We start from the raw sequence: 27,251 nt of genomic DNA, 5'->3' as shown, positions 1-27,251 counted from the left end.
CTGAGGAGGTCAGTGTGATTGACAAGATGGCGGTGGGATGAGTGTCCAAAATGTAAGCCAGCGAATTTATGCACAGGCCGCTTAAGGATGCACTTACAACATCTTCCAACCGGCGGCCAGATTCGGGAGAAATTCAATCAGCATTTCGCCAAGAGGCAATTTAATTAGCTTCCCACTTTAATGGCCATTCATCTAACCATCAGCCCACCGACGGTTGGCTAAACTCTCCACTTAGTGCCTCTGACTAGTGACCCCCAACTGCCATTCAACTCGGTGCAAATTAAATTAAAATGTAGGTAAACTCGAGCCATTAAAGTCAAGACAAAAAGATCAGCCAGGCTGGCAATCAAATAGGTTATAAATTACAATAAAATACGGCCCGGTTTTTGCAGGAGAAGCAGGTGGGAGTGTGGCCTGGTCTCTATTCATGAAAAAAGAACAACCTCACCAGGTCAAAGATCATAAAATTTTTATGAACTGACAACGACAGCAACGACAACCGCCGCTCCTGTCCCTCCCCATCCACTGTTTACTGTAACACCTAATGTTTAACTAATTTCAAATATGTTTTTACGACAGCCTACCTGGTCAGCCCTCAGAAATAAGCCAGAGTTGCCCCGTTTTTATGAGGGAACGTTGCCTGTTCTACTGTTTAAAGTTTGATTAGACGATGCGTGGCGCAGATAAGACCCATGTAACTGTTGACTTTTTTTTGGGTCGGACCCCCAGTCTTATATAGTGATCGTGCCATGATATCAATCCACACTTGGAAAAATAATCGGATAACTATGAATCACATACTGCAACCAGTAAGATATATGTAAACTATATAATCTTCTTGCTTTAGAAACATATAGACTTATTACAAAATCAAATTGATTTAAGTAACTTTAAAGGTCAGCTTTTATTTTTAGAAATATATTTATTTTTTTAATTTGGGAATAATTTTTCATAGTGCATGTCCCATTCCCTCTGTTACATTTTGCATTTGCATAGGCGAGCGATATGAATCAACGAAAAACAGTAAAATGTCTCTCTTTTCGGTATGTTTTTTACATTTTTTACGATTTGCCCCTTGTTTGTTTAATTGTCTTTTACTGTAGCATTTAAAGTTGACTTTCATTTTATTATTTACGGAGTTGTGTCAACAGCTCGGAGATATGATAGACAGTAAAACTTTTGTACTTGTTACGACGACGTTCCTGAGATAGTTTTTTATCGAAAAGGGGGAAATATAATCTCTTGGTTGCATAAATTGATCCTTCAATCTCTTACATAAACCATAAAATCACCACACCTCAGACCCTTTCGAAAACTATTAAAAGAATCTTTGAGTATATATATGTTTGAGATTAACCTAATGCGCCGTATAAATAATCAGCTAGAAGAACTAGCATTTTCCATTTGCCCCGATACAGTGGGCGTGTTTTATGCATTTTCCAAATGGCAATCCAAAAATAAAGAATCTTGTTGGCTCATAAATAAAACATCACATTTTTTATAAGCTTTGGGGGCGCATAAAAAATATTTCAAAAACAATAAAAATACTCGGCTTTCTGCACCAATTAACATATCTCGCCGAGATATGAGGCATTTATGTGTCTTCGTTTCTTGGTAAATTTAAATTTGACTCACGCTTCATTAAATCACAAATTTGAATTTGGCTTTGTTTATTTTGGTTCAATCATAACCAAATGTTTTCCTTCGTTTGGGCTAAAGTTTAGGGCCTAATTGACTTTGCCTATAAAGTTCGCGGGCCCACAAAAACACAAGCACACACAAACAACATCCAGGCAAGATTTATATTTGCCGCAAACTTTTCGTGGAATTGCAAAGAGGCAAATATACAAAACTAATTAAAATTCAACTTGACAAAAAGTTTTCGCCTAAGCAATAAATATTGTAAAATATGTACTCTGACACGCCCACTCCCCACGCCCTTCGTTTTACATCCGTTTCCGGGGAATGGCCGCATTCCTTCTTGGGTTTTCCATGCGGTTCCATTTGTCATTCGAGTGCCAAAGTTTTTTGGTGGCAACTGGGAAAACTGCCATTGATAGGTTTCCATTTGAAAGTTGTTGCCAAATGTTGCCAGGGCTAAGCCTCGAGGAAAACTTGGTAAATTCACGCAAAGAATAAAGTAATACAATTAATCAGTCCTTTGGGTTAACTGAAACTAATGAGAATTCTGCGGGGAGAACATTAAGATTGATAAATTTCGTTCATTTAGATCCAAGGATCCTATTTCACAATTAAAATCCCTGCCCATGAATCTATATTTCCACAGCCCCAAAGAAATCGAAACTCATTTCAAGAAGCGACAACAAAACACCTGAGCATTTATACAGACATTTATCATGCGGCACTAAAAGTCAAACAGGAACTGGAACTTTATTTACCTGTCTAGCCATGGGTATTACCTGGTTCTGGCTACGGGGTGCCCTCGTAGAAAAGGGCAAGACGGCAAATGAGAAGGTGAAATGTTTGCCCCAGAACGCGTGTGATAAACCTAATGAGCAAAGGGCACTTGGGAAAAACTCACGATAACGATCTGGAAAACGCTTGCCTTTTGGAGACCGAACCAAACCCATCCCCAGTTAAGGAAAATCGTGTGCCGTGTGGCATATAAAAACTGTTGTCACTTCATTGCCATGACATTTAAATATTTCAATTTGTGATACAGCGAATCGAATGCCTAAAAGGTTTCCTCTTTCTACAGAAATAACCCACGAGATATAAAATTCAATTAAGACATTTCAACATTAAATGAGCCGCCAAAGGTGAAGAGCCAAAGAATGAAGAGTGGCCCAGTGAAATATCTGAGAAATATGCAGACGAGATTCTCGGACATAATTCTGCTTCTAAATAATTACATGAATGTTTAGTAGATAATTTGTTGGCATTGTTATGCAAATTCAGTTCAGCACGAAAAGGAGCCAAGAGTTGCAGTCATAATTGAGACATTTGATTGTATGGAAATGCCATCCACATTCTGGATACCTTCGCATATTAAATGAGAATTAAAAAAAAGCCACGGCTTCGGCTTCTCCTTATTAATAATGATAACTCTTATGTAGATTCTTCTTTCTTTCAACTTTATTTTTTGTCGGTTTCAGTTTTCAGTCGGTTGGTTTGACAAATGGCGGAAGGCCGAAAAAATTCCCTCTTGTCTCTGCTTAATTTGCCTGGCTTCTCTGCGATCCGATCGCTATCAAGTCGAGTAATGCCTAATTTATGTGGCAACTCTGGTAGGTTTTAATTTATGCCTGCCAGCAGTCTTGTATCTTATATCACTCTTTTTTGGCTGTTCCACAAGCGTGTTAATGCACTAATTGTTTTTGGCAATTAATCAATGTTTATGTGGGAGAAATGTCTCTGTCCCTCGTGCCGCAAACAAATAAATAATAATTTACGTTGACATTACATTAATCCAATGCAATGTCTAGGCCAGAAAACTTCACCCCATTTCCACATTTCCCCATGCGGATCCCAGTTGTTAAATTGAATTTCCTTGCTCTTTTGCATAATTGAATTTACTCTCGCCGGGCTTGGGTCCGTTTCTATCTTCTGTGACAGTCAACAGATTTTGGCTTTTACTTGCCAAGTCAAAGGCATTTAATGGCATTATGCCAATATATATCTGCAATGGGTGCCAAACGGCAGCGAGGGGAGTTCCATTTGCCTGGCAAAAATGTAACAAACAGCAGTGAAAAAATGGGAGTAATCAAGACAGGCAAAAAACTTGGCAGACATTTCGTTGGCAGCACTCTTTTAAGTAAAAAGTTTGGGTTCCCAAGGACTTTTGTTGGGATGGGATAAATTTGAAATAGATTGAAGTGGCAGAATGGAGATTATTGATTACTAATTCATTATCAATACCTTTTGGGAGGCACTTTATTTAAAAATGAAAATTTCCATATTTATCAAGAGAAAACCTTTGAGCAAATCAGAGTGGGTATATTAAAGTATAACAAAATGTTATATTTCGAAAGTCATCTCAAACATTTTTTAATGAATTATTAAACATTTATCTATCTACCCATTTTATTTGTATTATAAATAGTTATTTTTTCAACTAAATAACCTATCTCCAAATGGAATGGTAACTCACCATAATAAAACCAATAGACTTTATTGTTCCTTTGACAAATAAATTTGAAAAACACCCCCGCAATCAAAAAACGCCATGTGCAGTTCACTAAATTACCAGCAATACCACTTGCCATTGCGGTAAAATTAAGTCATTAAATACACAAAAAAAGCAGTCGGTGAAAAACTCTGAATAAACAATGGCTAATGATGGCCACAGTAGCCAGTTTCTCTCACCTGCCACGAAAAAACTGGGAAAAAAAATAAAGAAATGTAATTTTCCAACAGGGTAGCAACTGGAGTAACGTGTGGTATTGACCACAAATTAACAGTTGTAACCAAAGAGCCCCGCACCTCACCTCATCACTAGAAAACGCAAAACGCTGGCCATAAAAAATGTTACCAACTCGTCTGCAGTGCGTAATTACGGTGCACATTACCGGCACACGGGGATACACATTTGCACTTAATTGTGGCGCTTAATTAGACCAAAAAGGTGCAGACTCGCAGAGACGAAGCCAAAACCCAAAACCCAAAACCCAGACAATGGCCCAAAGCAACTGACGAGTGTGTCGAGTGGTGTTTGAAGAGTGTTTCACATGCAATTCAATTCAAATGTATTTACATGACATCCCACTCCCGGATTGACAACTCAATTTCGCTTTAATTGTTTGTGCTCGTAATTGTTGTTATTGCTGGTAGCGAAAAGGATTTCATTGCGCTAATGATACTTTTAAGCCCCCCAGCTCCTTAGCATCACCGTAATTAAGTTGAGCGAGAAACAAGAATCCCTTTAGTAAAGTTCATCGACTTTGAGATAATTTTTACAAAAAGTATGGCCTATGGCTTAAACTTGCTTTGTTTTAAACAATTGCTTTACCAAAGTCTGCATCCCAAATTTTAACCGTCTAGCTTTAATACTTCCCGAGTTTTGAAAGGTCATCGATAGATCATAATAACTTATTGGGTCGAAAACGTTCTTTCTATATATAACATGCTTTTCCTTAGATACAATATACCCTTTTATGGGGTATAAGACCTGAAAACCTGAAAATTTGCTGAAATTGTATGCGAAATTCCTGTGAGCCGAACTTCTGTTGAAAATTTTCGGCATATGTCGCATCTTTGCCTTCATTCCCAATCCCAATCCACATTTCGTATCTGTATCTTGTATCTGGTGGCGCCGCCGCTGGGGGTCCTGTCAGTCCCCCGATTTCTCCCCTTTTTCTCGATGTCTCTGCGCCTGCGCATTCAGTTTAATTTTTATTTCATTTTCGCTGACAATTTGCAGCCGCTGACCATATATATATATATATATAAAGTCAGGGAAAAAAACATTTTTTCAGTGCGTTTTATTTAACGACTTTCGGTCCGGACGCATGTTGCACTTTGCTGTTGTTGCTGTTGTTCATTTGATTATCGCCACTGTCGCCATGTAATTTATTATATTGGCTTAACCGAGTACGCAACCTGGCCCTCTTTTTTATGGCTTTAACCTTTGGGCAACCGCCGCGTCGCTGACATTATTTAATTTGTCATTTAATTTGGTTTTGCCTTTTTTTTGGGCTTTCTTTTGTGAATCGGGTTTTTTTTCAACCATATGTTCTTCCTGAAATTTGGCAAGAAAGTTCGGTAAGGAAATATCTGTATATGTGCTGTGACAGATATATGTGCCACTGCGAGGTGTGTTTGACTTTTGGCACACATCTGTTATTTCCTTTAAAAATATGGCTTTATGTCAAAGGGTTATACTTCTCTGACGTTAAATTTGTTTTTATAAATTATGGAGGGTTACAAAAATATAAAGATAAACAATCATACAAGAATGCCAGACAAATATACTTTCCACTTTGTGTTATATTTAATTTATTGATCAAATTCGCTTACCGTTTTAATCATCTCCTGACCGGTTAATTAATTATCTCGAATTTCATTCAAATCGAAGTATCGCCCACCGTCGTCGCACAAAAATTCCAGTGCCAAAAAAAGTCGCTAAATCATTTCTTAATTGCTCAATTTGAAAACAAATGCGACCATTTAATTTAATTGTGTGGACTGTTAATTGAGTCGTAGTTTGGCCAACCGATGCCTTTTATTTCGGCACGAATGCAGTTCCCCTGCGGCCACGCCCCCCGATTGCCGCCCCCCCGATACATATGTTAGATAATGCCAGGGAAACTTGTTGTCTGTTTTCGGCATTTTTGGCCTGGCAATTAAATCCAAAAAAAAATCCAAATAAAATATAAGAAAAAAGGAAACTGCGACAGTTTTCGGGGCTCAAATGCTCAGCTGCATTGCCGTGGGCCGGCGATTTTAATGATTTACCGCAGTAGCTGAGTAGCTGGACTTTGCTGGCTCTCCCACTTTGGCAGGTGGGCCAGGCTAAGCGGTGTCGAAATTTGCATATATGCTATATATATACTGTGCTTGCATTATGCGATAATGTGCAATAAACGTCTGCGGAATCGAAATTATGTCGCTTGCTTTCGGCATTTGAGATACAAGCCTGTTAACTCCCCAGATAAGTCGAAGGGGCAGAAGGTGGAACCATAAATCTTGAGAGCATTTGGCCGAAACGCATCATCAATCATCGGGGCATGCAGATCGATTATTACAATTGCCGACAGACAGACAGACAGAGAGACACAGAAGTGAGTTGGCGGTTGGCGGTTGCATCTGCGGGCCCTCATTTGTATCTGATGGATGTATCTGCGGCAACCTCCTGCTGCTGCTGCTGTTGCATGTCCATTTCCGCGGAAAAACTCGGCACAGCTGCAGAGCAGCAACATTTGCTCGTGTCAAGTCCTAAAACTTCCAAGAAAAGCTAAATACCACTGGCCATGTTCTATGTATGACAAAAACAAAAAAAAAAACGATATAAATGAACTAAAAAACTAAAGTCCATTGTCTGGCACAAAATTATTTTAATGAGTTGCCAATTAGGTCCAAAAGACCAGTGAAATAGATCAGTCAGGCAGAGGAACTGCTAATAAATACCTGTAAACTGTGAGTGAAATACCTGAAATCAGCCCGATTGCGTAGAGCGGTGAGCTGCGCACACCTGTTGACTGCCAGCGAGTGGCATAAATACGAGTTCGAGTTTATGGATAAAAGGGTTCCAGCCAACCCGTCCTCGGATGGAGCTTGATGTTTTAGCTATTTACGAGTCTTTTGGGGAATTACATTCGGATCGCAGCCTGACAGCATCCGACAGGCCAAAGTCCTTGGTCAAAAAAGGGGGAAATGCGGAGACTTGGAATGCAGATCTTGCATGCGATAAGCCACTGGAAAATTATGCAAGTGGGGCAGGGTTATTCCAAAATAATTGCCAAAATGTATGGAAAATATTTAAAATATTTTATGCCCTGAAAAAAATCTCTACCTTATTTATTTTTACTTTTACTTGCTTTGTTGAAGCATAAAAAGTGTAGCTCAACATAAATCATAAATCTTTAAACCATACTTTAATTAAAGGAAATCCTCTCATGGGTAAGCATTTTCCCAACTCGAAAGTTGTTAATTTTAATGCAAATCAGCATAGTAATGTATTTTCTCTGTGGATTAGCTCACGCATAGAAGTCATGTGGCGAAGCTCGACCACAAGTCAGTAAAATGCTTTATTTCTTTTCTCTCAACTGGTTAGTTCAATTAACAAGTGGAGCTCGTTATACTCATTTCATTTTCTCATTCTTTGTGTTTTTTGTTTAATATTTTTTGTTTAACACTTTCTGAGGCGCCGCTTATTAACGCGTTTCCTGCCAGACCCGCCCACATCCTCAATTCAAGCGAAAATTGCTTTTCACTCGCTCCCATTCTGTTTGTTATTAATTACCCAGTTTCCAAAGACGTTACGCACTTACCAGTTTTCGAGGTACCGAGTTCGGGTTGCCTCTTCTTTTTTTTTTTGGCCAATTGAATTATAACGAAGCGCAGACAATGAAAAAGGGATGGGTGGCGGAGGATCCACAGAAAGGAGTGCAGAAAAAACATAATGGCGTTTGCTTTCATTATAGCACCGGGGCATAGTATAAATATTTAAGCAACTGGCAATGAGATAACAAACGATGAGGGGTTCTCCAAGTTTATAAGCGCGAAAATAGGGTCAAAGGCCAAAGGCAGGGGCGGATTGGGAGGCGTGACCCAGGAGTACAAGGCAAATGTTGGTAGTCCATTCATCAGTTAGTAGCGGCTAAATTACGTTCATTTTGCTGGCCACCCTACTGTTTTTGTTTGTTAATGCCCTAGGAAAGAGTTGAAGGCGATACAGGTGAAATTTGAGATACAATAGAGCAAAGGGATTGAAAATTATAGAACTAAAGTGCAAAAGGAAAATCTAAAGAGCTGAAGGGACAATAAAATTTGAGAAGCTCAAGGAATGAGAAGAGTAATAAAATATTTTAAATGTAAGGAAACCAATATAAACAAGTATATAGTATTCAATATCTTTTAGTATACCCGAGTTTGAAGATCTCCCTTTCTCATTATTTTCAATATTATATAATATATAAAGAGTATTAATATTTCGACCGTGTCCCTCCTTCGCAATCTGTTTATTTCATCTTCAATTTCGCTTCGGCTTTTATCAAAAGGATATATAACCCAGCGCAGAAAGGCTAAAGGCGGGCTGAAATATTTATATGCGTGTTGATTTCTGTTTGCTGAATTTAACCTTTTTCCCCTTTATATGGCCGACCGATGCCCACTTAGAGATAACGGACTAGGCGAAAAAGGGTCAAAAACGCAGCCGCATGTGCTGGGCAGTCGGAAAGAGATACCAGATACAAGATATATTTGGTGGATGAGAGATGGAAGTGCCCCCAACTTTTGCCGCCCCTTCACTACCATTTGCGCGCCTCATTTAACTGCGGTCATAAATATTCTAAATCACCAGCGGGGGAAGCGACGTTAACGGCGACGTCAGCCTCAAGTTGTTAAGATAATAAAGTTTGTAATTAATTTGGCATCGTTAAATGCCCCGTACATATGTAAGTGAGCATTTAAGAAAAGTTAAACCGCTCTCCAGTTGAATTGAAGTCGCTGTATTTAAGAGAATAAACTTAATCGCCTACCAGTCACCACAGGTCGAGGCCTAATTGACTTCACTCACGAATTGAAGAGTTCCGACGTTTGAAAGATAGACTGAAATACCTGTGGGATAACAAAATACGTTTTACAAAAACCATTTCAAGATATGATAAAAGACAAGATATTTAAGAATATAATACAAAAATTAACCATTTTTTTCGCTTTGTTTAACCATGACAACAAAGTTTGTTAAACAAACATTATGAATTTCGAAATAAATGAATAGGAAATTTAATTCCATAGGTCTTACGGTTCTAAATGCGTGTGGTTACCCTGCCCTTATTAAAATACATAAATTCACTTTATAAAAGTATTAATATTTCATACTCCACAACCTATTCATATTCATAACTTTTTATGAATTCATCAACTTTATCGCAATCGCTACATAAAAATTGCATAATCATAAAAGTATTATACTCACTGTTGGCCAAGCCGATTATCTAGTTTTAATGTGCTCATTACACACACATGTTTTAGATGTATCTGCACTTATTTTCATTAAACATTTTTTGTGTGGCTTCCTCTTTTGCAGAAACCGCCGGCGAACTTGGATGGGCATTCACCCTAATCATAGTTTCAATCATATCGGCTCTCATAGGTGCTATTGTAATGGTCATAGTTCTAAGATGTAGAAGGTAAGTGTTAAAAATATAACAATTCCCTACTAACTTTCAATAAATTTGGGATCATATATTGCCTTATAAAATATTTCCAAATACGGAGAATTTGCTTAATGAAAAAGATTTTAATTTACAACCGATATTCCTTTCATTTTGGCGCTTTAAGTTATTTATGGCACCGCTGGTCATACATGGCAATTTCCATACAACATTTTGGGCCTTTCTTGAACATGTTCAATTGCAAACAATAAATAAATTCGAGTCTTCCCCACGAGACCTCATAAATTGACCGTTCAAAATTAATTGGCCAAAACAAGCGGCGCATAAATAAAAACGCAAATAATGAATAAACAGTCACATTTTGGCATTTAGCTAGAAAAATGCCGCAATTAGTCATGATAAAAAAAATGCAAAAAATCCACACATATGAGTTGGGATGTAGAGAGAAGAGGACATTCAACTCTTAACCCCTTGGCGACCCCAACGATCCGTCATGTTCCATCGATGGCGACATTTACAACGCCAGACAAATTGAATTTCATATACTTACGAGTACTTTTGTGGAGGGAGACACTGGCCAACTCTCGTATTTACGCGAATATCTGAGCTCTGGGATCTGTGTAACTATAAAGATTTACAATGCATTGCCCACACGGGCGGCACGAAGCGGCAACACCAGCAATTCAATTAAACGCCCACCGAAAAATAAATATAAACTCTTAAGTGAGTCAACGACAAAATAAAGAAAAAACGGCAACAACGGTTGAGAATAATCGATGCCGAAAACAAAGGAACATGAAATTGCTTTATTACTTAATTGCTCTTTAAGCGAAACATAGAGCTTTTGCCACAGGCGTTCCTATATGGCCAAAATCGTTGTATCGAGTCTATCAAAAGGCCGTGGAGAGTGGGTCACACACTCCAATCGCCAGATATTTGCGATTTCGAGTACATTTAAATTTGCCGAGGAGGGGATGCCTTCGAAGGGGGGCCGCGGAGGCGGTTCAGAACAACACACGCGACTGCCAAATTAACAGAAATCTTTGTCCAACTCGATTTGGCGGTTGCGCAGGCGCCGCGCTTGTTATTCGATTGCCGCCGTGGGCTTCCAGTTTGAAGTCGAAACGCTGGCCACATGTCGCGTCCAATTAAATTGTCATGTCGTCTTATTTGGCGGCATGTTTGCATAAAATTAATTTTGCAAATTATCCGCCCAGGCCAAAACAAACAAATGCGAAATGCAAACAGGAGTTGAAATGGAGTTGTTTTGATCGACGGCTGATTACGATTTGCAAAGGGAAACCAACTTGTATTCATTATAATTGATACAAGCTGACGATGATTGGGTTTTAAAATGTAATAGATTAGTACTTAATGAGCTGTATTAACCACTCTGGGGTTTTTAACTATTTTCGAAGTTGCATAAAAAAAGGATTTCTTTTATTCAGCCATTGATTAGACAAAAAAGTCCTAGTATTTCATTTTGAATTATGAATTTGTTAATTTATTATTGAATTTGAATCTATTATTAAATAATTTGTTACTTAATTATTATTTTCTTTAGATTTTTAAATTATTCATTATTTTTAAATATTCGTTTTCTAAAAACTAAAATACAGACAGTTAAAGTAATCAAAAAAATGTTTACAATAATCCTTAAAATCTCAAATACTTAGTAATTAAAATATTTTAGGATTAAGTAAAGGCTAAATGGATCGAAGAAACTATATTTATATTTTCTTTCAATTTTTAATTTATAAGCATTATATTTTAAATATTCTTTTTCTAAAAACTAAAGTACAGGCTGTAAAAGTAATCAAAAAAAAAATGTTTAAATAATCCCTAAAATCTCGAATACTTAGTAAATAAAATATTTTAGGATTAAGTAACAGCTACTGGGATTGAAGAAATTATATAAAAACCTTAATGACTCCCGATTTCCCAATAATCTGCTCAATTTTGCTGTATGCAAACTCACCTTTCCTGTGGCAGGTTGTCTCAATCAAGTGCCGCTGGACTCGTATTCTCACGCTTTTTGGACCAAATTTGATTTTGCATTAATCACCTGAGGACCCCCCTCACCTGGCCCCCTGTCCGACCGAATGTCACGGTGTTTGCCTTGCCGTCAGCCTTAGTCACTCATTTTGGGACTAGTTTTCGCAACCGCTGCTCGGTTTTGCAGTCTGTCCGCCGGTGTGTGGAGCATGTCACGTCGTGGTCGGACGTGTTGGCTGCCAAATTAGCAGCAATTACATGTAATATCGGTTACACTTATTTGCATATTGATGCAATTCTCGATCTGGCCGTAATGGTGCTATAAATTTGCTTGGCACATGTCTCCACCAAGTCACCAGATTTGCATTTGTTTCTGTATTTCGTTTGGCCACCTTAAGTGGCACCTGCCATTCGGATTTTGTGTACTTTTTTTGACAATGTTTGCTCAACGTCTAGACGGGGTAATGTCTTTCCAATGGTCACCAGAGGCTTGTCGGAAAAATTTCAAAGTGCCATTGCAATTGAGTCTTGTTTTTGACACTTGGTTAATTTAAAGGATTGGGAAAAAATGGAGTGGCTTTTAATTAGGCGGGCTGAGATTGCATAATATTTATTGAAAAACTATTTTAATTAACTGTTTTGTAAAGTTTCTAAAAATGTTAAGACTTAGAATTTTTTTTTATTATTAAATACAATTTTTTTATTTATAATATCGGACTGGTTTCTTTAAAATTTTAATGTACTTTAACTTTTCTTTTAAATTACTTTGTATGAAATTACCCACAATTATGAGTATTAACCTCTTTGATCGTTTTGACCCTTTTAATTTAATCTCTGCTTGAAATGCTCCACCTTTCTATATCGATTTCGATTTTGAAAAAAAAAAACCCCAAGGCCCGCTCCTCTAAAATTATTTTTAGTTTGTCTTTTAGTGCCGAAAAAAAAACAAAAGTCAAGTTTAAACCGCTTAATGCATTTAAGACACAAAAAGGCGTGTTCAATTAGCATGCAAAAAACTCGATCAACTCCAAAAAAAGCCATAAAAACGATCGAAACTACAAGCGCAGAAAATTGAACATAACGCGACGAAGGAAAATCGCAGGAAAATAAGCTGAAAAACCCGAGCTAGGTAAATTAGCGCATAAGCCAAGGCCCCCGAGACAGCGGCGACTGCTTGTTCAATTTAATTGAATTGAGGAGAACAAAAACTACAACTGAAACTAACACTAAAAAAAAAGAAAGAGAAAAACGAATTGGCAGTTGTGGCTCGAGTTGAGTTAACATTATAATCGATCAAGGCAAAGCGAGGGGAAAATTCAGCTCATGCCGCACTGCACTCAATCAAATCGGACAGACGGTTAATTGATACGCACAGATCGAACGTATATATACATATATATATCGAGGGGTATATATATGCCCATTTAGGCCCCAGGTTCGTGCCGTTCGATGTGACCCAGAAAAGCGGAGTCAGCAAGTGCAAATATGTAGTTTGGAGAGGGAAAATGAAACGGATTGGAAAATGTGCTCCAGAAAAACAGCCTTAGAAAGCCATGGCAAACACCTGCCAATTTGAGGTTGGTAACTCAAATCAGTCAGGCCCAAGAAATACAGTCTTTCAGCAGGTTTTAAATGTCAGCAGCATCCTCGCTGATTTGTTTTTTCGGGTCTAATCTAATCGCAACAAATGGCGAATGTGTTTCCCAGCTGCTGGATAATGCAATTCCCTTGTAGTCGATGTATTTTTATCGCACCAACTTTAGATACTTGGTATTAGCTTAAAACTTTATCGGCATGTCAGTTTGCGTCACACGCAACTGGCTTTTGAAGCATTTGCGTGGCCCAAGTTTGTGTCTTGAGTTATTCGTTTGCCCAAGTTTGTGTCCTAAGTCATTCGTTTTGGCATTTGCCATTTTGTCGCTCGCCGAGTTTGACATTTACTTTATACTAATTTATGCCCGGCAGTCTATTTAAACTCTGTTTATTAATTGGTACACATTTTTCTGTTCTTATCTTTGCAGAATTAAATCAGCGAATGCCAATGGTAAGTGAACAAATGTTTTCTTTACTCCAAGCTATTATTTAAATGAGGGGAATGATTTGTTGGGGGTGATTAAATGTGTATCAGCAGGTTATATAAATAAAGAGTTATTAATGGTTTACTAACTAAGTAATTAAAATGCTCAATTAATTTAAATTGATAAAGTTTAAAAAGTAATGTTAATTTAAATATTCAACAAATTTTATATAGCTTGTTTGAAGTATACTTTATTCATTTTTTATTCACAGTCACTTTTTAATTATTTTATTTAAATTTTTCTTTCCCATAAGAAAGTTCCAACCATCGATTTTTTCCTTCAATATCTCACTTCCTTAAAAAAAACTGATCACTTTGCGGTTTTTTGCCCAGTCTGATTAATTAGCCAAGCCAAGCCAAGTCAGGTCAGGTTTTTTGTTACCTCAGCTCATCATCGAGGGTCTTGTCTTCTTTTTGCATTTTCATTTCCATTTTTAATTGCATAATTCTGCCGTTGCATGCAATTCAAAGAAATCTTTCATTCTTGGGGACTGCAGTTCCCTTCTGTGTTTTTTTTTTTTGCCTTTCAACATTTTAATTTGTTTTCTGCGACTGTGGCAGAAGGAAGGCAAAACCAAACAAAACTAACAAAATGAAGACAAATTTTTGACGACAATGCATGAACTTCACGTTCGTGCCACAAATCAGAGATGCTGCTGCTCCTCCTGCGGCACTTGAAACCGAAATCGAGTGCCACGGGGGACTTAACTGCCCCGGGCTACGTGCTGGCTAAAACTTTCGAGAGTAAAAGAAAATTTGTAGACAAATTAAGGCAAAGCCAAAACAATTGTCATGGCCGCAGACTTCGTCAAACACGTTTGAAAATCGTGCAGAATGGTTTGAGGAATGGAGGCACTTTTTGCTATTTTGATTTAGTTGCTCGACTCTCGATTCTTGCCGCGTCTCGTTGAGTTTGACTTTCGGCAGTAGGCGAATTATTGACAAACGATCCCATTTTTTTTCGGTTCGAAATCTTTCCCTTTTCTTTGGCCCCACTCTCTATTTTTCTCTCGAAGGCTTGGCGCCAATTTCACTGTCCGTCTTGTGGGCCCGACAATCGACATGCAGGACAAATTGTTGACGGCATTTAATGTCACAGCAGCCAATTAGCTGTCCCCATGAAAATGCTCGTTTCTTGTTGGTTTCCTTATACTTTTTGTATTTTGCCAAAATGTTTTTGTTGCCCACTTGTTTTTTATTTTCGGCATTTTTCGTTGGTGGTACGCACGGTTGCATGTTGGGCCAAGCGAAAAAAAAAAAAGAAACAACCCGAGAAACAAACAATCGCCACAAATCGTTAAACTGTCAGCAGCTTTTAAAGCGCGTGATTATGTCCAACTCAACGTTGAGAGTTGAGAGACAAGCGCCAGTTGCCAAACAGTTTTTTTCGGATTTTTTCCGAGTTGTTTTTGTGCCCAAAGAGAAAATTTTCAGTTGCCCAAAAATGCACATTTAAGTGGTGTTTATTTGTTGCAACATTTTTTCTGAAAAGGTGAATTTAAATTCAAATGTAGTGTGTGCAGTTTTTGAACTGGGTTTTTATTGGTGCCATTAAAGTGGTTAAACATTTAATTTACTTTTATATGAAAGTTTATTTACCTGCAAATTTGCGTAAAATGAACATAAAAGTGGTTTTCATTCAAAGCTATATTTTTATAAAAATGAAATGTTTTGAGCAGATGGTTTTTATATACAAAAAAGTATTTTTTGAGTTCCTGGTTAGCTAACCCTTGCTCAATAAATTAATTACACACCTTTTCTAAAAAAAACCTGCAATATTTATCCCTCCGAAACACACCAACATTTTTTTCTAATTTACATATTTAAGCAATCACTGCTTACAATCACAACAAATGGCAATTGCAACATTCGATGGTGTCAGTTTCATAGGAAATTCTATGAAATTATCTTTGAACAGCAGCCAACGTGTCGTATGCGTAACATGATTTTAATTATGCATACAAAGAATTCACGATAATCAAGCCGCACACAAAAAAATATATATAAATAAATGTAAAATGCTATGTGACATTTGTGTGCAATAAACGGAAAAGACGTCGTACTGCGATTGGCATTATCTGGCCGACTATTAAGACTTCATTACACATGTCATATTTGCCATTTGCACAGCAACAGAAAAAAGCGAAACCGAGCGTGAAATAACACAAATTAAATTCCATAGCAAAAGTGCTCGTTAATTTTTCGTTTATTTATTTTTGATTTTGTGCGCTTTTCATCGGAACAAAAGTTGACTGCGAAATATTTTGTTAACAACAATTTGCCGTTTGCAGTTTGCTTGCTGCCGTTCTGGTGACTGCGATAAGCAGGCTAAGATAAGACAGTTGCGGTAGCTGCAAGATACAGTGGGTATCCAAAAGATATTTTTCGATTTAACATTTTTTGACTTCGTTTTGTTTTAATTTCTGAATTTTAAGTACCTAATTGATTTTTTTGAGGTTTACAGAAAATATTTAAGAATTTCTACAACTGAGTGTTCAAAAATAATTCTTAAAATATCTATATTTTTCTTATAATTTTAAATTACATTTTTTGGAGTACATTTCAGAAATTGTTATATTTTCCTATAAATTAATTAAAAACATTTTTAAAAATCTTTTTTTAATGTTAAGTACGTAGGTACTTTTAAAAAGATAAAATTGCTATTATAAAAAAAAAGGATTTCATAATCTTAAAAAATTGTAGAGATATTTTTCAACAATCTTGAATTTTAAGTAAAGGTTTATATGATGTGTACCACTGTGCTGCAGCATTGAGAAACCCGAAAAATAAAAATCGTAAGTGCATTGCAGTTGCAGTCTTAGCTCAGTTCAAATCGCCTCGGACCGATTCAGCTGAGTTAGCTGTGCAGTAGCCGCGGCAACATCGTTAACACGGCGCAAAAACAGCCATTAAAGCCAAGTTCCAGTTGGAGCTGGGTCTTTGGATCTTGGAGTGGGTCTCGGAGTCTGGGACTTGTGTTTGCCGCATTGGTGACATGCACAAAATGCATGTATATGAGCACCTACGTACGATAACTTCGGTTCGGGGGTAATAATCGCCGCAGTCAAAGCCATTGCTGCTGGACATTCGCTTAGCCAGAGTACGTAAATCATAAGCATAAAACAGACTTCGACTCCGTCTTGGCAATGCAAAGTGCACAGGGGAAAAAAGTTTGGCATATGCAAATATCTGCTATAAAACTAATTTAATTCGTATGAGTGTAATTTGAAATTAAATGATATGCAAATGATCGTTTAGTAAATACGTAATTGGTTTTCAATTAAATTTAAAGATTCGTATTGAAGAAAAGGTATCAATACTTATAGGGTATATAGAGGAAAATATATGAATACATATAAATAAAATTCAAAGTAATACATTTTTCTAAAACTAGACAAGATGATATTAAAATCCTAAACTTGATTTGATCTGAAATATGTTATATACATTTATGAATATTCTTTTTAGTAAAACATCTATGTCAGATATAGAAGTTTTTGGTACCTATTTAGATACTGACAAAAAGGGTAAATTCAGGCCATATATATATACAACACTTTTTTAATGTTCTTGTTATTTTTTTAAATACCCCAATATTTTTCTGAGTGCATGTGAAACTGCATTATGCATGTACATAACTTGGGAAACCATCGGTCGCACTGTCGCTGCCGTTGCGTATGCACCACGCTAATTAGCTGGATCGCCCCAAGAGGCTCCATCTTTTCCAACTTAATGAGAGTGAAAGGCGAGTTAAAATAAATATATAAAAAAAATATATACACATATTTGCGAGCTACGGCTAGGCAAATTAACTGGGGATGAGTTGGAAATTGGAGACCATGGCGGATGTTTGGTTGTTGAGAACAGGTCTACTCCGTTTACTACCGGCAATTATACGTGTTTGCGTACTGCGATTCTCATTGAGCGTTTGGCGTTAGTTGTCTATAAATTATGAGCTTAATGACGGGTATAGTTTTTATGGAATCCCGGCTATTTGGATTTTGAGTGCCTTTCAGCGCTCCGCTGAGTCACACACAGAGAGCTCCCATTAACCTTCCCATGCCCACTTGGGCATTATGAGATCACATGTGCTGATAGCGGAAAGGAGAAACATTTGGCATTTTCGGCCACTTGGTTGCTGCCACCACTGCACCACTGCCACCAAAAGCTGCAACCACTCGGTGGTGCAGTGTGGCAGTGGTGCAGTTTGTTTGCCACCTCGCTGCCAGTTGACAGCCGTTTAATTTACGCTTTGTTTGTTTGTTTGTTTCTGTCTTTTGTTCGCGTCCTAAGGTGAATGTTTGATTTATCGCCCGATTATAAACCGAAATGTCATAGATTTCTGCTGCGTTCAATTCGGCTTGGTTGTGGTAAATCTACCTCCCTCAAGAAAATCACAAAATCCATCCAATCATTAGTGGCCGTACTTCACTTTCAACAGGTGATTATGAAGGAAAGCTTTGAAAACTATTTATTTGTTTTAAATATATCAAGATAAAAGAAAAATCTTTCAGATATTCATATGGATTTTTGCCATTCACTGATATATAAATAATTCTATAAATATTTAAAAAACTACGTTGTTTTTTTATTACTTTATTTTGTAATTGTTTTTATTACACCTAATTAAATCCTAGTAAGCCACCAGATTTTCCTTTATTTTTTAATGAAGCAAGTGTCACAGATAATCCGCGCAAATGGCAATTGTAATTTTCGTTGAATAAGTAGCTTGTGCAATTATCTCCTACCGGGGGACAACGTGTCGTATGAGTAACATGATTTTAATTAAGCAAACAAAAGATAGCGAACTTGTGGCTCACCCCTCCGTTCTTTCCCCTTGCAGGTGGTCGCCCGCAGCCTTGGTGGTGTCGCAATAACCGAAACGGTGGCCAAAACCGATCGCCCATCTCGATCAAGCACTCGGCGGACAGCATCCGGCGGCCCACGAGCAACTCCGGCGTCTGGACCTGGCTGGGTGGCAGTCGCCGCTCCTCCGCCGGTCCCGACCAGATCGGTCCGCCATCGACGTCGCCGGCGGAGAACCACTACACCCACATGGACGACGCCTACAGTCCGGTGGGCGTGAGCGAGGCCCTCTACGCGGAGCTGGACCGCGAGTCCGTGCGGTCCGCCAATCCCTCGTACCAGAATACGGCCTACAGTCAGTGTGGCGAGGTGAGTTTACAATTTTTAGGAATCTTTAAAGACTAATATGATATAACCATTAAATAAACCAATAAAATAAAGGAAGTATTTTCTTTAATAAAGAGTTTTAAATATGTTAAAACTTATAATGATTAGCATTTCATCATATTTAAGGACTTAAAAAAATGAATATCACAAAACCTTCAAAATTAAATAAATCAAAATTATATTCTCATATGAGAAGTTTTAGAAATATTGAAATTTTTAAATTTTAATCAACAGATCGCAACATCCTCTCATATTTTATTGATTGAAGTCTCGGAAAATAAGATTTATTTGGATTTTTGATTCCTTAAATTACTTATAAAGGGATTATAATTTTTTGTTTTGAAAATAAAAATTTAAATTTATCACAAAATAAATAATTAATAAATGATGACAAAAAACTGTATCTGGTACTTCTTTATGATATGGAAAATACCAAAGATATCATAGCATTCCATTAATTATTTTTTTTTGTTCAGACTAAAATCCAACAAGCTAAAATGGTTCTCTAAAATACTAGTAATGGAAAAATAATTTTTCTTTATGAATTAAACAATTTAAAAAACATTTAAAAACCGAGATATTTTAAAATGCTTTGTAAAAACCCAAAAGAGATTTTCTTTTGCCCATAACTTTAAGTAAAACCCATAAATTCCAATCTAAGCCTGGCATCCTGCACTTATCCTCGTTACAGAAATATAATTACCAGGGCCACGAGCAGGACATTCCCATGGTGGTCTCCTCGGCGCCGAGCAGTGCCTACTACTCGGACCTGTCGGTGACCGCGATGCCCGGCGGAGCGAGTGGCAGCAATCAGGGCGCCTACGAGATTGTCGGACTGAACGTGATGTCCCAGCCGCTGCCCAACTGGGATCACCATGGCGGCGGGGGAGGAGGCGGCGTGGCCGGTGGAGCTGCTGGAGCAGCGGCCGCCATCCTTGGAGCGGGCGGTGGCGGGGGCAATGGCCTGACGCCCGGCGAGGCGGCGGCGATGACGCAACGACGAGGTCCTCGACTGGCGGCCATCAACGAGACGAGCACCAGCACTGTGCCCTCGGACTATGTCTAAATATATATATATATATATAAAAGTTTGAAATACAAATAATGTGAAATGTTCAGCGAGCTTAACACGTTAATGGGATATAATCGTACGTTATATACACCCCCTATCTATAAGGTTACATTTACATTATATTTAACACTTGCATACCACTTAGTGCTTAGCGTGGACTCGTGTCTTTGGTTTATGTCTGATTTGTAATCTGAATACGTTACCGATATAGGGATATATTTATACACACTTACAAGGCGAGAATGTATTATATGTCTAGTTTTTATATAGTCTCTAAGCAACGATTTAATCGTGGGTGATATTTAGCCTAAAAATATGCTATATTCTTATGTTCTGTGTACTTTAAACATTTTCTAAAAATGTAAAAACGACAACAAACGCATTTTTCATAGGCTAAGATAGGTGACGATGGAAAAGGACAAGAAATCGTATTTCCCCCCAGGATCAGTACACGCGAATATAGAAACGATATATACATACGAATACAACATATTTATACACTCAATATTTACAGCAGCCGAAAACGCATTTAGCTCACCAACATATTTATATAAATAAATATCTATAACAATAACTGAGGAATCATATTTACAACGATTTTAACGCAACAGATTTCACCATATTTACCGGGGGAAAAGATCGTGGCACTTCATATCATTTACCACACCATTATACATATGTATGCATAGCTATCTATATACTATACCATATACAATAAACAGACTCACGACCCTTAGCAGATGTACTTTAGTTCTTAGTGACTCTCGCCGGGATGTGAATCCCTGGCTGATTAATTTAATAACACGCAAGAAAACACACACACAATTCCTGTACATTATTGTTTTAGTTGAAAATATAATTAAACAATTGCTATTTACATTCTGAATCCCAAATGGAAGTGTATCTTTATTGGTGGAATATCATTTTGTATAGTAAGTACAATGTCATATTGTTCAGTAAGTATTTTAATTCTTAAATTTATTATTGTCGTACAGTAAGTACAATATCATATTGTTCAGTAAGTATTTAAATTCTTAAGTTTTTTATTGTCTCTTTAAATAAATAAATAAATAAAAAATAACAATTTTATGGCAAACATATTTAAAATACAATTTTTTTAAAAATAATAAACAACTAATATATTTTAAATAAAATTCTTTTAAAAATAACAAACAACTAATATATTTTAAATAAAATTCTTTTAAAAAGAAACAAACACAAATATTTTAACGTAAATAATAAATTATCGAAGATAGGGATATAGACCTATAGGCCTAAGATATATATTATTAGATATTACTACATATATAAATGCAGTTCATTAGGATATGAGTCAATTTAATACTGTTAATTACTTTTATAATTCGATATTCATTAAGATATGAGTGTATTTAATTGTCATGATTCGTTGATAAATTGTCATGAAGGTAATCGAAATAGCATTTCCATCAATTCGTTAATTTTGCGGTGAGTTCGCAGGACAGATGGTTGTATAAACCGTATAAACCTCTTGCCTCACTTTTGTGCCGTATTGGTCATCTTGTGGTAATTTAGTCAATTTAATTCCTTTGATTATTGTCATAATGGTCATAAAGGTAATTGAATCCATACTAGTCACATGCATTTCATAAGATAGATATCATTAGATATGATTATATTAAGATATGAGTGTATTTGATTCCGTTGATTTATTGTCATGAAGGTAATCGAAATAGCGTTTTAATCCATGCTAGTCACTTGCATAATGGTATATTCTGTTTTTTGAGCACCATCCAATTCGTAAATTTTGCGATGAGTTCGCAGGACAGATGGTTGTATAATCCGTATAAACATCTTGCCGAACTTTTTACCCGTGTGGGTCATCTTGTGGTAATTTAGTCAATTTAATTCCTTTGATTATTGTCATAAAAGTTATTGAATCCATACTAGTCATTTGCATTGCATAAGATAGATATCATTAGATATGATTATATTAAGATATGAGTGTATTTGATTCCGTTGATTTATTGTCATGAATGTTATTAAAAGCATTTTAATCCATGCTAGTCACTTGCATAATGGTATATGCTGTCCTCTGAGCACCATCCAATTCGTTGATTTTGCGATGGGTTCGCAGGTCAGCTGGTTGTATAAACCTCTTGCCGTACTTTTGACCCGTGTGGGTCATCTTGTGGTACTTCTGAGGTGGCAAATCTCTTTTCACAATAATTTAGTCAATATAATTTCGTTGATTATTGTCATTATTGTCATAAAGGTAATCCAAATATCATTTTAATCCATGCTAGTTACTTGCTTTTCATAAGATAGATATTATTAGATATTATTACATTTAAAAATGTAATTCATTAAGATATGAGTGTATTTAATTCCGTTGATTTATTGTCATCGGGGTTATTAAAAGCATTTTAATCCATACTAGTCACTTGCATTACTCAAGATAGATATCATTAGATATGATTATTGCAGTTTATTAAGATATGAGTGTATTTAATTCCGTTGATTTATTGTCATGAAGGTAATTGAAAGGGCATTTTAACCCATGCTTGTTATTTGCATGATGGTATAAGCCGTCGTCTGATTCTGATTCGATTCGTGGATTTTGCGATGGGTTCGCAGGGCAGATGGTTGTATAAACCTCTTGCCGCACTCATGACACTCGAAGTTCTTCTCGCCCGTGTGGGTCATCTCGTGGTACTTTCGGGTACCCGAGGTGGCGAATCTCTTCTCACAATAATTACAAGCGTAATCCCGGGCCTTTTCGTGAATGGCACGTACATGCTTATTTAGACTCGTCGAACTATTGCAGACTTTGGGGCATTCCTTACAGGACCAGGTCCTTTCCAGAGTATGGAAGTTGATGTGCAGTCGCAGCTCATTCTTTGTTGTCTTCTTGAGGCCACAATAGGGGCAGCTATAGTTCTTAATACCCTGATGGCGCATCATGTGTATCTTGAGCTTCTCCTTGGTATAGAATCGCAAAGTGCAGTCCGGCATTTCGCAGGCATAGGGCAGCACCATCTGATCGTCATGTGTGAACCGATGCTGATTAAGGGCGGATGCGTTCTTAAACACCCGGCCGCAGAATTCGCATATGTGCGTCTTTATAGGTTTGCCTATAGCATGGGCCTTGCTCAGGTGGTGTTGGAGCGAAGTCTTGTGCCGGTACATCCTGTTGCAGCCCTCCTCCATGCAGACGAACCGAGTGCTCTCCTCCGAGTGCCACAGCTCGTGTTGCCTCAGGCTCTCGTAGCGGTTGAACGCCTCGCCGCATCCCGGCTCCGTGCAGTGGTACAGCATGTGTCCCTCGTGCTCCTTCTTGTGCAGGAACAGGCGTCTGTCATCCTTAAATTCATCGCTGCAGATATCGCACTTGAATCTGAGTTGTGAGTATTCCTAAAATCAAAAGGGATATTTAATGAAATGGCAAAGATTATCGGGGGTGCCACAGAAATCGCAGAGCATTCATTCGGCATTAGATTCTTATGTGATTCAATATAAATTAGGGGTGAAGTGATTTCTGTGTCACCCCTGTATGCTCTAATTTAATGATACATTCAATCGTATGTGTAGAAATCTAATATACCAACTCACTTCCTTAGCTGTCACTTGGGGTTCTACTTTTTTGGTGGTGGTTTTCTGCATCAATGTTGGGGATGAATTTTCGGGACTCAAGTTTCTATCGCAAATAATTAACTCTGGGGCTTCGAAGAGGGGTTGGATCACCTGAACTTCCTCCAGCGCCTCCTCGCTGTCGTGCATGTGCTCCAGTTGCTCCACCAGTTCTTCCACCATGTGCTCCAGCTCCTCCTCTTCCTCCTCCTCCTCGTCGTCATCTTCCACCTCAAGAACGGGGTTTCGCCGGTCGATTTTCTTCTGGCTAAACAGACTTAGCTGTCGCCATTTTCTGTCGGCTATAATGCACAATGCCCGGAAGGAGTGGAACTTTTCCAGGAGCTCGTAGCACTCGGAGCATATTTCACTGGGGAGGATGTCCTGGTCGTCGGGATCCACCACCAAATTGGTGCATTCGGAGAACTTGACGGCCAGGTGCGGTTGGTGCAGCAGATTGTAGGCCTCGTCGTCGCTGGCCACTCCGCAGGAGCACACGCGGCACTTGTCCAGGTGACCCATTAAATAAGTTAAGTTTTTGTTTTTTTTTGGGATCTTAAATCAGTTGAGTTAGGAAGTTGAGAAGGAAATAAACTAAAATTGGCGAGCAAATTTCTTATCTATTGCTCTGCTTCTTCTTATATGTATGTATTGTTTGTGCAGAAAACAGCTGATAGGGCTGGCGAAACTATCGTTGATAGTGATGGGTAAAGTGATAACGTAAATTGGGAGTGACAAATAAATGTAGACAAATTCATGTACAAATAAAAAACACTAAAAATAATAATATAAACAAACAAATTGAATTGTTCTTTCTGTGGTTAATCAATAAATAAAAGTTATCTCTTTATTTTTGATGTGCAAATTAAAATGCAAATTATAAAATAATATTTAAACGGCTTTTATCAGTGACTCATTCCCCGGCGTGACTCACCCGTTGCCCATCCCTAGCACCCATTTTAAGTCTCATCTCTAATGGGGGGTGTATAAAAGTTGTGTTGCTGCAGTTTGTTGTTTATTATTTTTCCGCAAAAACAATGGATAATCAGAATGGAATCCACTATATCGAGCTTTCCCCCAATCCCATACGTTTCGATGCTGTGAGCCAGCTAACAAATGTGTTTTTCGATGACTCCAACAAGCAGGTATAGGAAAATTAACTTACCAAATTGAGTTAGGAGGTGCTAAAAGTAATATCTTTCAGATATTTGCTGTTCGTTCTGGTGGAGCCACGGGTGTGGTGGTTAAGGGACCCGGAGCCACCGAGGACACCGTCATCTCCTTCTGCATGAATGACCGCGGCGGAGCTATACGTTCCATTAAATTCTCGCCGGACAATCAAGTCCTGGCCGTTCAGCGAAAGGAAAATGCCGTGGAGTTCATATGTTTTCAGGGGGATCAGCCTCAGCTGCAGGAGATCATCACCCATCAGGTGAAGACCATGATCCATGGCTTCGTGTGGGTCCACAATCGAGAGGTGGCCCTGATTTCCAACACAGGTGTTGAGGTCTACACCGTAGTTCCGGAAAAGCGACAGGTGCGCTCTGTAAAATCCCTAAGCATTGGAATCAAGTGGTTCGCCTGGTGCTGCGATGCCAATGTGGCTCTGCTCTGCACCACCGAGGGAAACTCCCTGATTCCTGTCCTGGTCAAGCAGAAGGTCATCACCAAGCTGCCCAAAGTGGACTGTGAGTGGAACATATACTTTTCTTCGATCTTCTTTTCCTATAACACTCTCCAAATCTTACCTTTCAGTGGGCAGTCCGAGTCGTGATGTCCAGGAGAGCAAGGTGACCTTGGGCCAAGTGTACGGCGTGCTGGCCGTGCTTATTCTGCAGTCAAATAGCACCTCTGGGCAAATGGAAGTGGAGGTGCACCTGCTCAATGGACCTGGTTTGGCGCCGCGGAAGTGCCATGTCCTTCGCTTGAGTCTGGTGGGTCGTTTCGCCATCAACACGGTGGATAATCTGATTGTGGTGCATCACCAGGCTTCGGGCACGTCGCTGCTATTCGACATTTCCCTTCCCGGCGAGTTGATCAATGAAATTACCTACCATACGCCCGTAACTCCAGGACGCTCCATTAAACCTTTTGGCCTGAAGCTACCGTCGCTATCACCCGATGGACAAATCTTGCAGTGCGAGTTGTGTGGGTATTACAGATAGCCACTTAAGTCCTCGATTTGATCATTAATCCCTTGCAGATTCCACCCACTGGGTACTGTTCCAGCCTAACATTGTAATCGATGCCAAGTTGGGCTGCATGTGGTTCTTGAATCTCTGTATAGAACCTTTGTGTCAACTTATTGCCGATCGCATTCGACTTACGGAGTTTCTGCTGCAGCGCAGCAGTGGCAAACAAATGCTGTTGAAGGTTGTAGGCCAGTTGGTTGATGATCAGTACAAGGGAACGCTGTTGCCTGTGTTAGAAACCATCTTTAGCAGGATTAACAAGATATATGCGTAAGATGCCGTTCACTTAATAACATACCAACTCTTTAAACACATATATTTATATTCCAGTTCCTGGGTCCAGTTGGAATTGCAAAATCAAACCGCTCAGCCCTCGAATGTAAGGACCTCCACCCTAAAACAAAGCACACCGCCTATTGTGCTTATCGAGCAACTAGATATGGTACAGATCTTTCAGCGGATTGCTCGTCGGCCGTATACGGAGTCGATCCTCATGCTCTACTTGCAATCCCTAAACAAGTATAACATTGCCGCCCAAGAGGAGCTAAGCAAGATGATCATCAGCGAGCTGATCAACAATCGCAGCTTCGACACTTTGCGACGCTTGGTCAGCTATTCAATGCTGCTGGAATCCAAATCGGTGGCCTGCTTTTTGCTAGCCCATTCGGATGTGGATTCGGCCATATCCCAGGTGGCCATCGATATGCTGGGCAGGATTCAGGCACATGAGGTGGGCAGTTATAAATTATAATAATATCTTCGGCGTTACTTATACCTTGAATATTTTCCAGATCATTATTGAAGTTATGCTGGGTCAGGGCAAAATAATTGATGCCCTGCGACTGGCTAAAAACTCCCTGGGCCTGGATAAAGTGCCAGCTCGCAAGTTTCTGGAGGCGGCTCACAAGACAAAAGATGATCTCATCTTTCACAGCGTTTTCAGATTCTTCCAAATGAGAAACATGAAACTGTATGAGACTTTATCTTTTCCCAAGGGTAAGCAAAACATTTTTAAATTGAAATTATGCAATATTTTAAACGTATTTTTACAGCCGAACAATGCACGGAGTTTATACAGCATTATAATAATACTTTTCCAGTGGATAACCCAGCAAGAACTCCAATAAGTTAGGGAGTAGGGAAGAAATTAATAACTTGTGATTATTGTAGTTAAAAGTGTGCTTGAAAAGTATGAATATACTTTTGTATTATCTATATTTCTATGTAAATTGTATCTTTTGAATTCATTAGTTATTTTATACGAAAATAAACGAATGATTCAACCAAAAATGGAAGACCTCCCACAAAAATACGGT

General features: G+C 38.3%; 3 protein-coding genes across 4 annotated transcripts in view; 2 read left to right on the top strand and 1 right to left on the bottom strand.

Annotated features, from left to right (window-relative positions):
* LOC119555065 overlaps positions 1 to 21,027 on the top strand; it is a 66,252-nt gene extending 45,225 nt beyond the window's left edge. Inside the window, exons 4-7 of the mRNA XM_037866272.1 lie at positions 9,710 to 9,812; positions 13,814 to 13,836; positions 18,713 to 19,044; positions 19,754 to 21,027. Coding sequence (XP_037722200.1) covers positions 9,710 to 9,812; positions 13,814 to 13,836; positions 18,713 to 19,044; positions 19,754 to 20,128 — 833 coding nt within the window. The 3' untranslated portion in view covers positions 20,129 to 21,027. The remainder of the gene's footprint in view (positions 1 to 9,709; positions 9,813 to 13,813; positions 13,837 to 18,712; positions 19,045 to 19,753) is intronic.
* A 344-nt stretch (positions 21,028 to 21,371) lies between these two features.
* On the bottom strand, positions 21,372 to 24,375 carry LOC119554919 (gastrula zinc finger protein XlCGF46.1). Of its 2 annotated transcripts, none has more exons than XM_037866023.1 (2): positions 23,726 to 24,375; positions 21,372 to 23,527 (listed from the first exon to the last, which is right to left on the bottom strand). In XM_037866023.1, the coding sequence occupies exons 1-2, from the start codon at positions 24,263 to 24,265 to the stop codon at positions 22,667 to 22,669; spliced, it is 1,401 nt and encodes a 466-aa protein (XP_037721951.1). In that variant the 5' UTR covers positions 24,266 to 24,375; the 3' UTR covers positions 21,372 to 22,666. The 2 variants fall into 2 exon arrangements, with proteins under 2 accessions (XP_037721951.1, XP_037721952.1); XM_037866024.1 differs by having other exon boundaries at positions 23,858 to 24,375.
* Positions 24,376 to 24,716: 341 nt separating this feature from the next.
* On the top strand, positions 24,717 to 27,245 carry LOC119553219 (regulator of MON1-CCZ1 complex). The gene is made up of 7 exons (XM_037863477.1): positions 24,717 to 24,888; positions 24,948 to 25,431; positions 25,499 to 25,891; positions 25,947 to 26,205; positions 26,266 to 26,665; positions 26,727 to 26,931; positions 26,988 to 27,245. The coding sequence occupies exons 1-7, from the start codon at positions 24,781 to 24,783 to the stop codon at positions 27,065 to 27,067; spliced, it is 1,929 nt and encodes a 642-aa protein (XP_037719405.1). The 5' UTR covers positions 24,717 to 24,780; the 3' UTR covers positions 27,068 to 27,245.
* Positions 27,246 to 27,251: the final 6 nt, after the last annotated feature.

This window comes from Drosophila subpulchrella, chromosome 3L (assembly GCF_014743375.2).
Source record: "Drosophila subpulchrella strain 33 F10 #4 breed RU33 chromosome 3L, RU_Dsub_v1.1 Primary Assembly, whole genome shotgun sequence".
Taxonomy (NCBI): domain Eukaryota; kingdom Metazoa; phylum Arthropoda; class Insecta; order Diptera; family Drosophilidae; genus Drosophila; species Drosophila subpulchrella.
The sequence above is the reverse complement of the archived record's forward strand: the minus strand, read 5'-3'. Positions and strand labels throughout refer to the sequence as shown.